At 41.7% G+C, this 17,222-nt stretch overlaps 1 protein-coding gene across 1 annotated transcript in view; it reads left to right on the top strand.

Annotated features, from left to right (window-relative positions):
• The window catches only part of epha10 (EPH receptor A10), a 142,959-nt gene that overhangs the window by 22,566 nt on the left and 103,171 nt on the right, over positions 1 to 17,222 (top strand). The window contains 3 exon segments of the mRNA XM_029442741.1: positions 11,708 to 11,772; positions 14,014 to 14,625; positions 14,627 to 14,687. Coding sequence (XP_029298601.1) covers positions 11,708 to 11,772; positions 14,014 to 14,625; positions 14,627 to 14,687 — 738 coding nt within the window.

The raw sequence follows: 17,222 nt of genomic DNA, 5'->3' as shown, positions 1-17,222 counted from the left end.
TCTGGCAGTGAATGTTCTCTGCCTATATTTAGTAAAAGGCACTTCTCCAACGCTTCAGTCAGAGAACGCCGTGTGTCCTGCACAGTCTACATGACATCTGCTAACTATATATATTCACCCTCATGAAGTATGTATCGTGGTTTCCTGCAGCGTTTTATAGTGGAGGAACCCTGCCTAGCCTTAAAGTCAGGAGCAGCTCAGCTCAGCAGAAGAAATTATTATGCTTATATGAAATATAATTTTAGGCTTTTTAAGCTTTTACCACCAATTCCCTGCAGGAAACCCTGCATGTATAGATGAGCTTTGTTTAAACTTTTATCCAGTTATTTTCAGGCTCCATAGTGTTGTATTCTGAACAGCAAGCCATTTTTCTAATTCAGAAGCAGCAAACAATAGATGGCTGGTCACAATGTGGAGACGCATCCAGCATGTAAAGAGTGGGGGATAAAAATAATGAAAGTCAGGGAGTGAACAGCATCGGAGCATGATATTTTTGGTAGGCGTCTGCTCTAATGAACTTCCTCCTCACACCTTTTAACAGTCTACAGTAGCTGTCGATTCTGCTGTTTGTTAGGTCGCTAAAATTCATACATTTCTGTCTGACAGGCTTGACACACCACCTCTTGCCATTTTCAATTTATTTGTCCTGAATGGAAAAAGTTGAGGTTTTCTGTAGAAATAGTTTGAGTTGAATTGCTGGTTCATCCGTGCATTTGTACCGAGGTCTTTAACAATACATGTTTTTAAGGCATTCATCTCTCTAAGGCTGTTTTTGAGGCTGTGTGTGTGTGTGTGTGTGTGTGTGTGTGTGTGTGTGTGTGTGTGTGTGTGTGTGTCTTTAGTTCTGTGGACTCTTTGACCGCTGATGTAGGAGCAGTATGTACGTAAGAGAAAAATGACCATGGAGGAAAACAATAAAAATATAGATTCTACCGTATATGATTCAGCCCTGTGAACATAAGCTCCGCTGCAGGTACCGCCTCTTCTTCCAGCTGTCGGTGAATAAAAGAAAGAGGGGGGCGGTAAAGAGCGAAGCAGAAAGGGCGAGGATGAGAGAGAGAGAGAGAGAAAGAGAGACGAGGAGAGGTGAATGTAGAAGAAGACGACCTAATTTAATTCTAAAGTGGTTGTCAAATTGAACCAGAGGGAAAACAAAGTCAGCACTTCTGCACTTATGTAACTGCTCTGACCTCCCCTCTCCTCGTTCACTTATGAGAAAGAGAGAGATGGAGATGGAGGGAGGGAGCAGAAAAAGGACAGGTAGAAAAAAAAGAGACTGAATAAGGGAAAGAGAGGCGAGTGGGGAAAAAGAAAGGGAATAAAGAGTTGTGGACTCGGGGTCTGGAATTAAGTTTTTTCCTCTCCTGCCACTGTCTGGCTCCTCCATTCTTCTGTCTGCCACTTCTGAAATCTATGTAAAACGCTTTAGAACCGTAAACACTGAGTCAGTGGCACCAGTCGGTAAAAATATGGAATATATAATGTACCCTTAATCCTTTTTTAGCTTTGGAATTGCTTGTTAAAAATAATCTTTCCTAATACAAGGAAAACGTATCTGCCCTGGTGGCAGGTGACCTATAACATTTACCTGCCACAGACCACATTTACCCTGTATTTGGCAGGTGGCAGGTGCTAATTTCATTCCCAGAGTGGAATTCTAGTAAGTGTTGTATAGAGAGGGCAGACAGAACAGATGAGCGTGTTGTAAAGTATGAACCTGACGAGAGAAGACGACAAACCAAAGGTTTTACGTCTCTTTGTCACGCGTACTATTATCCTCTCTCTGGTCCCTTCCCGTCTTAATATGTTTCTGTCTCTGGCGCACTGACATCAAACTATAAGGCCCCCCAGCAGGCTCTATGCAAGTTAGTGGCCTGAATGAGTGTCTAGTTAAATAATGCAGTCTGCTGGCAGCCTGGCTGGTTGGACTGAGGAGAGACTAAGGGAGAGTAGTGGCACCGTACAAAGATACAGACTTCTATTATTTAACAGTCCTAGGAAAGGTTTGCAAGTGAGGCATTCCCAGAATTAAAACCAGGGCTCTGTGTGTGTGTGTGTGTGTGTGTGTGTGTGTGTGTGTGTGTGTGTATGTGTGTGTGCTCTCGTGCTCATACACGCACGCACACGCACGCACGCACACACACACACACACACACACCCCCATACATACAGTATATCCAATAAATGCTGGCATTCATAGTTTTGAGCCTAATCATGCATGTCATATGCTGATGCAGGTGCACTTGTATTATGCATGCACAGATTCATCTTGTATTAACCTGTGGAGGCTCCGTATATACATATGGCTGTTTGTGCCACGCATGCCACTTTTTTGCTTTACACTCTGTGTTTTCTTTTTGACATTTTGAATCAGTCTTCTGCACACAAAAAGGTCACCGTTGGATCGCTGGATTGTTGGAAATAATAATGTGTTGGTTTCTCTCTACTACAGCTGCCTTCAGTGACATTTTCTAGGTTTTTTCTCAGAACCTTTTGAAATGTATTGGCAAACAAGTGTGGTGTTTTTACATTTGGCACGGACCGTAATACAGCAACATCCTTTATTTGTAGTACTAAATAATGTAACACTTATGTAATCACGCTGAACCAATGTTGCCATGCGTTCACACACACACACACACACACACACACACACATCCCGCTTGAGTTTCTTCTGTGTGAATAACCTAATCCATCTTCAGACATGTCCGTAGCCATCTGTACGATGCAGCCTACCACCAACATGTGTAGCCATGAACTCTGTGAGCACTTCTATGATGAAAGCACATTTAAAGCTTTTTCACTGAGCACCACATACGTGCACACTCACTGTAGATAGCCTTAACATCCTTAAATAGGGCAATGCATACGAAGACATCTGGTTGGATTAGAGCCAAAGAACAACAAACTCCTGCTTGTTACCTAATAAAATACACTCAGAATGTTTTCTTCTGTTAAAGATTCCAGTGTTAAATGGGTGTTATTTGTGAACAAAACGGCAGTAGTGCAGCATCCTTTTGTTTTATTTACTGAGTTCAATTCAAGGTCTGTTGTTTTCCATAAGCCTCTTTTTATTGGCCTTGTCATAAACATTTTTGTTACTAAGATGCTTTTGATTAAAAAAAAAAAAAAATGGGTCATTTTGAATTGTTTACTTCAAAGGCACCAATGTTGCACTTTATGAAAAGTCTTATTCATACGAGCAGGACCGGGATAGAAGGTTAAAATGTCCCGTTAAAGACCATCCAGCCTTCATCTGGAGGAGATGTGTTCACGGTACAAAGCCTTTTAAACTGAACATATACTGCAGTGGTGTCTGGATATCGTTGAGGAGCGGGCTCGTGTCGGAGCTCCATATTCCTGCCTCCATTACAATTACTGAGGCCGCACAAGTTCTTTTCTTTTCTAGAAGTAAATTATTTGAGTCACATTTAATGCCTTAAATAATAAAGAGTCACAGATTTGAATGAACTGTCAGTTCCTCTTCCTCTTGGTTATTTAAATTGCCCCAAAACAATGTTTGCTGGTCATATATTCGGGCAATTTCTGCCGCTGATGTATTCATTGTGGCACACAGTCCTGCAGACTCTTATGAACAATTTTGCACTCATCAGCCTCTATTGGCGGCAAGGCTATGAGTCATTCCAGCATGGCGGACACATCTTGTCTATATTTAAATATCTTCTTCATCATCTTTCATCATATCTGCGAGAGTCTTTTTCAGCAACATGTTTGCCTGCTTATTTCTGACAAGGAATATTCTAGCGTTTTATTTCCAGCACTTTGCTTTCTTCCAGTGCTGTTCCTGAAGTGGTTTCTGCATTTGTCCCCTCGCTTACCACTCTGTCCGTCCTTTAAATAGGTTCTACTTGCACGGTCCACTCGTTTCCTTTTAAACGGCTCATTCCTTTGCTAAAAACCAGGGTTTAAGTGGCTCTCCTGAACCTGAGCCAACAGTCACGGAAGAGAAATATTCTGGATTTCTGCGTCCTAAATGTAACTTGACACACTCGTTGTTTGAGTGCAGTTGCTTCAGAGTTAAATCTGACATTAATAGATCGCCCCATCTCCTCAAAAGTCTTTCGCTAACATTTTTTAGAAGTCAAGTCTTTGCTGTGTATGTCGCCTAGTTCTGCTTTGCAGAAGTTTGACTTTCAGCATAGTTGCCAGAACAGCAGTGTTCTAAGGTCTGTACCTAGGAGCCACTCTGTCGTAACAATAAGACCTGACAGCGCTCTCACCGCTCTCACTATATCAATCCAGACAACCAATTACAACCTCTTACAGGACCCTACAAATGAAAATAAGTTCCTTTGGCCACTGGTCTCTTTATCTCTTTCTTTTTCTCTGTCTTGCTCTGTCCCTTGCTTTTGGCATTCGTTCCCAATTTTTCATTCCTTTCCCTGCAAATAAAAAGGAAGGAGTATCTACGCCTTTGAGCTTGGGAACATATTGTAATAAATACACCCTACAGGTGTGTATTTATTCAGTAGCAGCAGGTATAACTTTAATAGCATGTCTTTTTCTTCCTTAGGTGCCTGACTCAACCTGTCCTCCTTCTTTTTTGTGTCTGTTTACAACTCATTGCCTGAATTTAGCTTTTTCTTCCTTCCATTTTTGTTTTTATTTAAACACACACTCTTTGCTTTCGCAGTCTCTCTGATTCACTCAATGACTCTTTTCTTTCATCCCCTCGAGCACACACAAACATGCATAGACACACTCGCTTTATTCCCCCTGGAAGCGATTTGTCTTAACAGGTGGTCATTCAGATTCAAGACCGGCACTGCAGGAGAGGTAGAGAGAAGCAGGAAAGGAGGAGGACAAGCTGAGTATTACAGAAGGAGGAGATGAGGTAGAAAGAGAAATGATGTGCTGGGGACATAGACGCATACAGGGACATGTACATTATGTACCATGTGATGTATGTACCTTGCCTCTAGGGTTGAATTCATAAAGGCTGGCGCTGTCAACAAGGTGCTATAGAAACAGCAAGAGCGATTTCTGTACAGGAACTGTCACTTTTGCGTCCATGCAGATTATTTTTTTCCAATTCTATCCTTTATACTGTCATTGCTGACGTTGAAACTTTTGGCTGCTTCTTTTTTTCTGGTCTACCCAGCCGCAGAAGATATTCATTTTAAGTAAGAAAGTGGAATTATGACTATAAAACACCGACTCTCACATCTGTACACTGGCTTCTACGGCAAGCAAGCGTGGATTTCAGGATTTAACCATACCATATAAAGATGTGACAGGATTAGCACCTTTTTTATACATATCATCATCATCATCATCATCATCATCATCGTCATCATCAGCCCACAGTTTCTACCTCTTTGCATACAAAACCAAAAACCCAGCCGCAGTCCCTGCATTACAGCCCACCTCGCCGGCTGGTTTGACAAGAGCTTACATGCACGTAGGATCATATTTCATTATATTCTTGTCTTTATGTTTTACTACACATTTTCAGCTTAACGGTATCAAACATAACTGTAAGTATTGGCACATAAAAGAAAAGCACATTTCTTCGCTTTTAAATAGTTTAGAATCAACCGAAAATATCCATTAAACAAACCGTATACACTGCATGTACAATTCTAACATCACTGCATGCATGGTTCCAACTACTTAAATGTGAAGATGCTTTTCACTGTGTGTGTATAAATTGTAAAAGGAATAGGTTTAGTTTTTTTAACTTTCGGTTGGACAAAAGATACATACAAATGCATTTCCTTTGGTTCTGGGGACTTACTGATGTTTATGTTTTACTATTTAAAGAAAACATGTAATAGACTATAGAATAACAATTAATAAAACAAACAAATCAACACATTAATTTAGAATATAAATGATCATGAATATCAGTATACTGTATTTACTTTCGGCTTGGAATACTATACATGTAGTTCGTACTGCTCGACGGCTTATTTTAGCACATCATAAGAGAAAGGTGCTGTGCCATGATGGCAGTTAACCGTTCACCCCATTGTAATGCATCATGTAGGGTCATTTACATGGTGGGCTTTGGAGAGAGGTCCGCCCAGCCTCGTTACCGAAGTTGAAAGTTTAATGACTGTTAAAAGGAGAGCCCTGTTTGAAGGTAATGTGCTCTGCTGTTAGAAATGTCATTTGTGTGTGTGTGTGTGTGTGTGTGTGTGTGTGTGTGTGTGTGTGTGTGTGTGTGTGTGTGTGTGTGTTTATGCACAGCATTTATCTTTTATGTGCCTGTTTGTGTTTTTATGTGACACTTCATATCCCCATCCATTTTTCCTTTTTTTTTTTATCTGTCCTACAGAAGCATTACTGTATTGCTTCTGTTGAACTATATATTATCTTCCCTCCCACGTCTGTGAGCAGCAGGGTGGTGCAGCAAACGGGAGAGATCATTTTTCATATGAAGTGCTGCGATTCAGGCCCCTCCAAGTCCCATGTTCCCACCCTGCTCTAGTGTCCTCGAGCAAGACTGTAAATCCCAGCCAGCCTCGAGGGTGCTTCTGCTTCCATATTTCAGTTCAGTGGGAACCAGTCTACCTCCTTGGTGATCAACAAACTACCAACCGCAAAAACTTTCTGATTACAGATGGACATACCTGTGATTTTCTCATTTTACATTTGCGCCGTACTATTTGAAACTGTCGCTGTTGGATACCTACATGTATGTCTCTCAGGCAGATTGACTTATTGTGTAGCTACTATACAGTGTATATAGAAATATATATATACAGATTATATTTTCTATACTTCACAGCTGCTTTTAAGTCTTCAAGTCATCAAGACTAGCAAAGTCTCAAGCTGTCAACACAAGTTCAAGTCATGTCTCTATTCTGTTACAGCAAGTGTCAAACCAGGTCTCAGGTCAAGTCACATAGACAGGTCATAGTGAGAGCTCAAGTCTTAAGGTACTGAGGCGGGTCTAAGTGAGGTATCAATTCATTAATGCAAGTCACACATAAAGCATCAAGTAATTTTAGGCAAGTTCAGGTCACGTCCCAAGTCTTTGAGGGCAAAACCAAGTCATATCACATGTGTTTAGTGGCAAACACAGGTACTTCATAGTGTTTTCCACATTGGTGCAATCATGTCCCTTTTTAATGCATAGGATATTCTTGTTGTATGGCGTGCCCGTTATTTTTTTATTGTTCTGGGATTATGTCAGGTACAAACCTGAGACTTGAATATTTTCCTCCGAGGCTCATATTTCTCACGTTTCACAGAATCCCAAGTCAAGTCTCCAATCTCACATTTTTGTAATTAAGCCTGGCAGAATCAGTGGCCTGTGTTTATCCCCATTTCCCCAGGTGGGCTGCCTTGGTGTAGGCTGGGTGAGGAGGCCGCAGGTCGCAGTGAGGACAGCCAGTGCTAGGGTTAATCTTGCCCTGAAGCCAACACAACCAAGACGAATTATGGAATGAGCTCCTTTCACTGGGAGGGATTTCAATCGTCTGCGCTTGTAAGAATACACTTGTGTATTCATGAGCTGCGTTTCAGCGAGATTTCTCTGTTTGTGACAGAACGTCGTTCACTATTTATACATTCCTCTGTTTATTGTAGCATTACACTACATTTACTACAGTTTCAAGAGCTGCACGCAGAAAGAATGAGGACTTTTAACATTGAAAGCCATTGAAACTCTCCGTGTTGCCGTCCGCTACTATACAGGATTAGCTGAGAGCTATTGGTGCACCGAAAAATAACCCTTCTCTTTCTTTTCAATACTTGACCGGAGTGCTGGAGTGTACATATCTCCTGTTACTCCTCTTCCCTCAGCGCTCACTTCGTATCGTCACTGTGTCTCATTCTTGTGTATCAGCGAACAGCTCAATTAATACATCACAGACCAGAGACGCATGAAAAAGTGGCTGAGGCGAGGGAGTGAGGTAGAAATAGGCGCTTGCATTGAATGCTTGAATCCCACACATGAAGGCAGACACATGCAGCAACAGCACACATGATATGTACACCTACCATGTGAAGGCAAAGACTCCACTCTTCCCATAATGCATTCTGCAGCCTGAAAACCTTCATAGTCTCATTTCCAAGATAAAACACAGATGATGTTTTCCACTCTAAATAAAAAAATAGAAGTATTTCATTATTGCAATTGCATGCCAGCTTCAGCATGCCTCTCATCCAAGAGAGTGGTTCCTAAACCGTAGGAGTTTCCCAAAGTGAAAGCTTTGAATTTCAAGAGAGACATCAAAATGGCCTTTGCTCAATGACTGGGGCGGTTTCTGTGGCTTCTCGTGGTAATTGATCAAGTTTCTTTTTTCAAAATGTTTTTATATTCTACTCTTTCTGATGAAAGCTCTTTCATACGCTTCATCTGTCTTCCTCATCTTCTCTCTTCCTTTTTTACCTCAAAACATAAGCAACAAGATGTTCACTTCCTTTATCTTACCTGATGTAAAACTTGTTCTCTCTACATGGGCTCTCCATGTCTCAATGCGTCATCTGTCGTCAGGCTGGGACTGGGTTGAAAGTCATCCTCGTCTTGTGTGTGCTATATAAAGCTGAGGCCAAACGGACAAAAAAACACCCAGAATTGGCTCACTTATCCACATTGTCCCTATAATGATGAGCAATTATTTATGGTAAAAGCTAAGAAATGTGTGTTTAGTAGCTTATGCGTCACAGCCTTTAGTCAGCTCCATGGGTAGCCATTGTTTCTTTGTCCCATGTTCTTTCTCTAGCTCTCCATCTCTTTTACTGACCCTTCCGTTGGGCTTCTTTTCTCAACCTTTTTTGTCTCTCACTCTTATGTCTCTCTGTGTTTTTCTCCCTCCTGCCCCCAAAGGCCCATTAGTCTGTCTAACTAGGCTGTGATTACACGACTTATGTGTTCAGTGTGTGATCATAGTGCCAACTTTGTCCTCAGAGTCTCGCACTGATCGACTGACTGCTCACTAAGGCACACTGATCCCTCCGTGTATTGCCCCGAGTATTCATTTATTTGCACTTCATGTGCTCCCTTCTCTCTTCCTTTGCTTTCTTTTGTTTGGTCTCTCTTGCCGACTTGACTTTTTTTTTTTTTTTCTTTCTCTCTTTCAAGTCGGCTCTCTTTCTTGCTTCTCCTCACCCTCCTCCGCCGATTATTTTCTCTCATCGTCTATCTTCGCTTCCCACCTCAGCCTTTTTCACCACTCTTGGCCTCTCCCATTTTAATCTTCTCCAAATGCCTGTATGTTATCAGCTAACCGCAGAACCACGCTTCGGGCACCCGGCAGTGTTAACCTAAAAAACTAATGAAGTTAAGTGTTTAGTAAAGATCTCTCGTGGTCCAGCGACTGCCAAAGCGTCTCACTTTTAAGCAAACTCCAAAAAAAGAAGGAAAACTATCCAAACTGTGGTGACACTGAAGAGTAAGTCTTTTGTTCTGTATCTCAAATAGCGTTTATGTAACCTTTTTTATATTGACATTCCCTTAAACTGATGGAGTCAAGGCCTTGGGATGAACACATCTGAGAAAATATTGTTTTGTTTGAAAAGTCCAGCCGATGTATCGACAGGTTTGTTTTCGACACTTGCTTCTCTGCAGCTGTAAAACATAAAAAATCCATAAGCGTCCACAGCCTCCTTGTCAGAGCGTGAGTCAGTAAGATTACAGGCTTTGAGTCGTCACATCTTACAAGGCCTACGGAATGAGTCAGGCTGCGTAGGTTTCTGCTCTGCTCTCTGGGATGTCCATGTGCCTGGTTGTTAATATTGATACGGCACACAATATTTGTCATGTAGCATCGCTTACTCCAGACCGTGTCACGCGGGATATTTTCGATCGCCGTTACAAGGCGCCTGAAATGGTTGAAAGTCGAAGCAGAAAACAAAAGTTAAAGCCAAGTAACGCACTAAAGTACACGAGTGAAGGTAGCACTTTTCAAGAATGAAAAATAGTCTACACAAGGTGTTCTTCACCTTTTCTGATGAAAAATAATGGTTTTGTCTGGTTGTCAGACGCCTCTTGCTTTATGGCTGTAGGTGTTTGGAACACTGCAAGAGAAGCTGACACTCTGTGTGTGTGTGTGTGTGTGTGTGTGTGTGTGTGTGTGTGTGTGTGTGTGTGTGGGCGCTTGGTACGGGAGAAGGTTTTTTTAAGCAGATGAGCTTAAAGCATGGGTAATTCTAATGTCAGCACAATCCTTTAAAAACGAGGCGGTAATGCAGCTCGCCATATGTCGCTACAGATGTTGATATTACATTATAGATTAAGATAAATGTGCTGATGATGGCTTTCATGCACGCGTGCTGCATACTACCGGGTTTGAAACAACAGCCATTCTCACTCCGACTGCTCTCAGACATCCTGACTACTGAACTGTGGCTTCTTGGTTGCTATGCCAACTACAGTTAGAAAATGTTGTCGATTCTTCACTTCATCCTGTTGTCAGTAGGATTTGGGGATATTATGGTTGTATTTTTTCAGAGCCCAACATAAGTTACTGAAGGGTTCTCCCACCAACCGTCACACAAGTTAACATCTATTTAGTTTACAGTCATACTCTAAGTGACAAACTAAAGCCTCACATTTGCTTTGGCTTGAAAATGATTTATGATTATCCAAATATGTGTTCCTATTTATTTTGATTGACTATCCAATTGTTTCAGCTCTTTGGGTTTTGGGCCGTTGGTTTGACAAAATATTTAGTTTGGGTTATGATGGGCATAACAGAAATTAATTAAAAAACAGATAAGTTGCAGATTTCATTTACGTTGTATAAACTGTAAGTGAAAGTATAGATGTTTTAGCAACAAAATGTTCAGAAACTATCAAAAGAAACTAAATATATTTTCTGAAGAATAACTGTTAGCTATAGCTGTGAGATAAATGCAGTGGAGTAAACGGATAAGTATAAGTTGCATCACACGGAAACACTTACTGAGTAGAGTATCTCAAAATTGTAGTCAAAGTGAGTAATAGTGTAAATGTAAACTGATATTGTGGTAAGGTCACTTTTAATAAAAAGAAAAAAGAGAGAAATACTTGCACATAAAACATTTTAATGTCAACTAAACGTTTACAAGTTCCTTTAGTCGGGAAAGCCACCTTACTTTGTCTTTTGTTTAAGCAACTAATACTAAATCAGCAGTAATGTTTTCTCAGACTTCACTACCCTTATTTCTTGCATAGCTGTCCATGGTCCTGAATACAGACTCAAAGCTTGAGCTTGCTCCCTGTCCATGGTGCTGAAAGGGAAACAAATTGAACATGCACCTTTTTTAAGTGTAGCGATTTCTCCGCCGCGCCATTGAAAGCTCACGGAGGGTACTCTTTGTCTCTCGGCCTGTTGTTGTGAACGCTCTGTGGTCGTGTTTTGTCTGCGGCCTCTGGTGTGTTTTTACTGTCGACGCGGGCGGATGATGGAAAGCTCTTTGTCCGGCTTACTGTAAGTCCTCAACAGATGGTATTAATGCACTTATCAACGGACACGTTGGCCCTCACCAGATTCTGACAGGCCTGCTGCGGTGTTAATGGCTTTCTTTCATTATTCCAAATGTAACACATCATGTTGCACTTACATTGCTTGACTTGTAAATTCAAAACGACTTTCTTCATGATCCTTTTATCGGGCCTTTTTGACATGCACTCATGGAACACTGTTGACACTCTTATTCATACTGACGAGATAAAATAAATGCGGGCTCTATAATCCTAAACTAAATTGACCTCTGTTCTTCTCTCTTTGTCTTCCCCCTTTATTTCCTGCAGTGGTCCTGCTAAATTCTAAAGAGACTCAGGCAGAGCTGGGCTGGACGTCCTACCCCCCCAATGGAGTAAGTGTGCATTATCTTTTCATCGTCGCCGTTTGTTTGTTTGCTTATTTGTACATGTGCTTGTTAGCTCGCTCGGCTCCACCAAACACCTGCTTGCCTAACAGCTGGCCCAGACCACCCAGTTCCATCCCTCCCGTTCTCTCTGTTCATGCTGTTTCCCTTCTTCCGCTCATCGTTCCCTTCCTTTCTCCCCCTGTGTTCTCTTCTCACCGAGTTCAGAGCTTATTATTATCATTAATCGATGGTTGTTATGCAGGCTACGATACTGCAGTGTCCAAACCAGTCACACAGATATGCTGCCACGGATAAATGGTCCCCCTCCGTATCGATTGATTTGGCTTGTAAAAACCTTAGCACTAACTTATGACTGCAAGACAAAGGCAGGAGGTTGTTTTTGTTTTTTTTAGTTGTTTTTTTTAATCTGCCACTGCCAAAGCAGTTTGTCACCCACTTCCCACTTAGAGGTTGGCCTTTCCATGCACCCAAGGTGTCTATTATATAAACAGCGGTGTACACATTTAGTGCAGTTTGTGTTGAGTCACAGTCAGCGTGAGGTGCCTGTTGGACCTCATACAAAGCTAAATCTTAAGATTAATGGACTTGTGTGACTTGCCTACCATCCCCAATAGAACACACTGCATCCACTTTGATTTAGTCACCTTGGCAGGAGTGCAGTTTATCACTTTGCCATCACAGATAATCTGTTTTCACTGTCTGGTTTGCTGTGCGTGCGTATGCTCGGGTATGCGAGACAGAGTGAGAGATCCACATTTACCTCAATGTACTTTGCATTCTGTCAAGTCAGAGTCATCGAGCAACTCAAATAGAGACATGGAGTTGTAATCGTTTATCCACTGGACAGATAATATATATATTAAAGGTTTTCCTCACTTTCCACTGCAAACCTTCTCATTAAAAATACTAACTCTGCCACTATTGGACATTTTAAGATACCGTACGGAAATGATGACTGTCATTTTAATGATCATGTGACGGGCGGTGGCGAGCTGGAACTTTAAAAAAAAAAAAAAAAAAGCCCCTCATCATTAATAAAAAGAACCTCCTAATACCTCCTTAAGTAAGAGGAACATTGTAACACCCTATAACGTACACCAATAACTTAATACAACAATAGTGAACTGGTACAATGTGCTTACTATTAATGACTTCGAGTGCATATAGATGGTTTCATCTAATTAAACTTGTACAATATGTTAATAAGACAAAACCTTTCATACATCCGCCAATTGTTAAAGTTATTCAAGGCTTGCTGTCCTCTGCTCATGGCCAAACACAACTTTATGATTGTTGGACATATAAAAGCCATGTTTGTGATGTGAGCTTTGAAAGAATTACAATGAAACGTACAAGAAAGAACTTTGAATAAATAAATCTGGGATGAGAAACGCTGTCACAATAAAAACTACTACTACGAGTGAGACGTTTGAGTAAATCCCTCCCTTCTCTAAACCCCCCCACCTCCTAATACTTTCTTCATTTGTACATTGCTCCAACTGCCGGTTATATCTAGAATGAATTCTACATCAGTCATTTCACTTTCAACAACTTCTGTGAGGAGATGGACTAAATATTTCTGAATTATTCAAATCCATAAAAGACTTAAACCCCCTTTTATCCCAGCACCATTTTCAAAACAAAATGTTTTTCATTCAACTTCAGGAACTTCGATTCATCTCGGTGTACATGTTGAGGCTTTTCTTGGGAGTGAATCAGCAGTGTGTAGGCGAAAGTACTCCTCTCAAATGCCATCACTTTTAGTGACAAAGACACCGGCTGAGCAAGCGCCTAAGGTCTGACCCATAATTTCAGAAACACCACTCAAGGCTGATGTAATGACTTGGGTTGTGCACTTTATTTGATCTGTGACGTTATTAAGGAATCTGAGTGCCGATGTTTTTTCAGACACCCACTCATCAGATTATGTCATTAGACTGTTAACGTGTATTGACTGTATTCTTCTCTGACTTTTGACTTTCTTTTGCATTATCCGTTGCTGCTTCCCGCCCACCACACCTCGCTTTGTTTTCTGTCTTCTCCCTCCCTCATATTATCACTTCACTCCTCGCCGTTTCTTCCTCTGTGTTTTTTAACCATACCATTGACTCGCATCCGGTTTCTTTCATCCTCTTGAGTACACCTCCAACTCTCCCTTTTAATCCTCTTTGTTGTCCCTTTCTCCTCTCCTCTCCCCCCCCCCCCCCCGACCTTTTATCTCTCCAGTGGGAGGAGATTAGTGGTGTAGATGAGAAGTATAAGCCTATCCGGACGTACCAGGTGTGCAACGTGATGGAGCCCCTGCAGCAGAACAACTGGCTGCAGACCGGCTGGGTGACGCGCCGGGGTGGCCAGCGCATATTCGTGGAGCTCCAGTTCACGCTGCGCGACTGCAACAGCATCCCCGGTGTGGCGGGAACGTGCAAGGAGACCTTCAACCTCCTGTACGTCGAGTCGGACAGGGACCTCGGGGGCGTGACCCGAGAGGACCGCTACACCAAGATCGACACCATCGCTGCCGATGAGAGCTTCACGCAGGGCGACCTGGGCGAGAGGAAGATGAAGTTGAACACGGAGGTGCGTGAGATCGGCCACCTGAACCGCAAGGGCTTCCACCTGGCTTTCCAGGACGTCGGCGCCTGCGTGGCCCTAGTGGCCGTGCGAGTGTACTACAAACGCTGCCTTGCAACTGTGCAGAACCTGGCAGTGTTCCCCGACACGGTGGCTGAGGCGGCCTTCGCCACGCTGGTAGAAGTGCGTGGCACCTGCGTCAACAACTCTGAGGTGGACGCCGACAGCCCTCCCAGGATGCATTGCAGCGCCGAGGGGGAATGGCTAGGTGCCCATTGGGAAGTGCAGCTGCAGTGCCGGCTACGAGGAGGGACACAGCAGCTGTGAAGGTAGGAAATAAATAAATATACAGTGGGATGCATGGGTAGATGAAAGAGGCCAGAAAACAAAAGGGGCAACAACAGGAACAAGAAAGGTATTGTGTGAGGAAAGGAGAACTAAACAAATGAATGAAAGAACAAGGAAATGTTTACAAAGCAGATGTGACGGTAGGAGGAGGAGGGAGGGAGGAGTTGATTTGACTTCAAGTATTGTTGATGTCTTTCAGTTCTTTGCAAGAATAACATAAAACTGTGAACAATTTCTCTGGTATGAAGTAAAGTGAAAGTAACAATACAATCCAAAAAAAAAATCAGCTTTTAAATACATTTCTGAGTATTTTTGAACCCTGGAAGTTGCATTTTCTTGAAACATTTGCAGAAATCTGCCAAGACAGTATGATACGTCTGCCCGTTTCCAGAACTATTCAACTTAAAAAACAAAGAAATGGAAGAAATGAGTGATCTGCTCATCAAGAATTACTTGAAGCAGAGGAGGATGGAGAGAAGTTGCAAATGAGAAGCGAGGCTGTTCATGTTGGAGAGGACAGAATAAGAAAAGAAGAGAAGGAAGACGAGAGAGCGGAAAGGTTGATCCGTGTGAAGAGAGACACTGTAGCTGTGAAGACCCAACAGATACTGTAAGAGAATAGTAGAAAAGAATGCAATGTTAACCAGCGTCTAGACGAGGACAAGGACGTTATTTTAAGGCTTTTCGCATTCAATTTCAATCCATGCCAGCTATTGTTCAATGATGACAGCAATGCTGAGGGCCTCGACTTATCCGTGATGTAACCTTGTTTCATGCGTACGTCCAAAGAGTGTTATCACACTTATCGACATGTGAGGCGTGGTGTGTGAACCGTAAGGCTGAAAAGTCTGAACTACATGGTGTGAACACAGTGACTAATGTACTCTTCGACTGTGCCCTATTGAATTTAACACCACAGCCTCTCCTCTAACATTTACATGTAGCCTGAAAGCCCCCCCCCCCCCACACACACACACACACACGCACTCTGACGGGGACGGTATTGGTATTTTTTGTCACTACCCATTGCTCATACTGCAGCAGCAGTTTGATCGCCCGACTGTTGCTGTTGGCTTTCACACCCCATCTGTGCAATGCTACGTGGGTGTTGTAGTCTCTGGACAGCAGACTGTGGGCATCGTAACGCAGGGGGTTATTTAGTGGGAGTGCTGAGCTCTGAGTTGTTGTCCTGTTTTGTTTCCTCCTGCCAGCGGTGCATTTTTATGGGTGTGATTTACAGTATGGACATACAGCAAATGTTAAGGCGATAAAGACAGACATGGAAATAACAGAACATTTGATCCTGTTGCGTTCCCTCTGCCCATATATGTGATTAATTGAAAGCGAATAGAAATAGAGGACAGTAGAAGGCGAGACAAGCGAGGTAAGAGACAGAGTGAAATAGAGCACCGACTTTTAAAGAGGTAAGTGTATAAAGTACCAATCAGTGTTAGAGAAGGACAGACGTGAACGTTTTTAAACAGATGAAATCCTATTTATTTAAATTTATATAATTAATTATAATTATAATTAATGTCATTCTTATTATGTTCTTTAATTATTCTCTAATTGTTATTATTATTTTAAATGTTTTTAATTTCACTTATATAATTTAGCATCTACTGTAAATAAAATGTATTATTATTATTGTTATTATTATTATTATTATTATTATTATTATTATTATTATACATTGGCATTTATAAAAGAAGAACCTGCAGTGAGAATGAGGTGTAAAACTGTCCCAAATATTAATCAGATTTAGTGTGATTTATCATTTCTTTGTGTTCACGTTACGTGTCGAGGCATACTTTCATTTCTTTTTCATTGTATCCCGTTTTGTGAAGCTCTTTATGTGCCATGAATTAAATCATTGATTACCTTTCCGACATTTGATGAGGATTGAGATATCACTACTGATGACTGTTTCTAGATCACATAATGAGAGCTGTGCAGAATGACAGCTGCTCTGGCTTTGTTTGAGAACATCAAACAATGTGGTACAATTCGCAAAATTGCCTTCTCTGACTGAGTCGTGGAGCCGGCAGAAATACTGATATGGAAAAGGTTTAATCAAGGGCCATACTTTTATAGCTACTGTGGGAAATGAGGCTCGTTCTCATGCGCCGAGTTGCACAAAGATTACGATTGGTCAAACAGCACCACAACTTGAAATCTATAAAGCTAAGGGAAATGATGCATATGCCTATTTTTGGCTTTGTACATACACAGAACTTTATGCATCTGGCCCAAGAAGTGTGGGTAGAAATTGTGGGATTGCATGACTAAGATGTTCTTAAAAGTAGAACAAAGGCAATACAGGCAGGTGGGTAAGAAACAAAGGACACCTGGAAGGGAACAGAACAGACGGACAGAATTTACAAAAAACAAGGGAAAGAAAAGAATCTGTCTGTTAAACTGAAAGTTAACAAGGAACTAATAAAACACGTCTTTCTATGTAGTTTTGCATGTTGTCTGAGGAACACACTCGGCACAACACAAAATGGAAAAAGTAT

The sequence above is a fragment of the Cottoperca gobio genome, chromosome 11 (assembly GCF_900634415.1).
Source record: "Cottoperca gobio chromosome 11, fCotGob3.1, whole genome shotgun sequence".
Classification (NCBI taxonomy): Eukaryota; Metazoa; Chordata; class Actinopteri; order Perciformes; family Bovichtidae; genus Cottoperca; species Cottoperca gobio.
The sequence above is the reverse complement of the archived record's forward strand: the minus strand, read 5'-3'. Positions and strand labels throughout refer to the sequence as shown.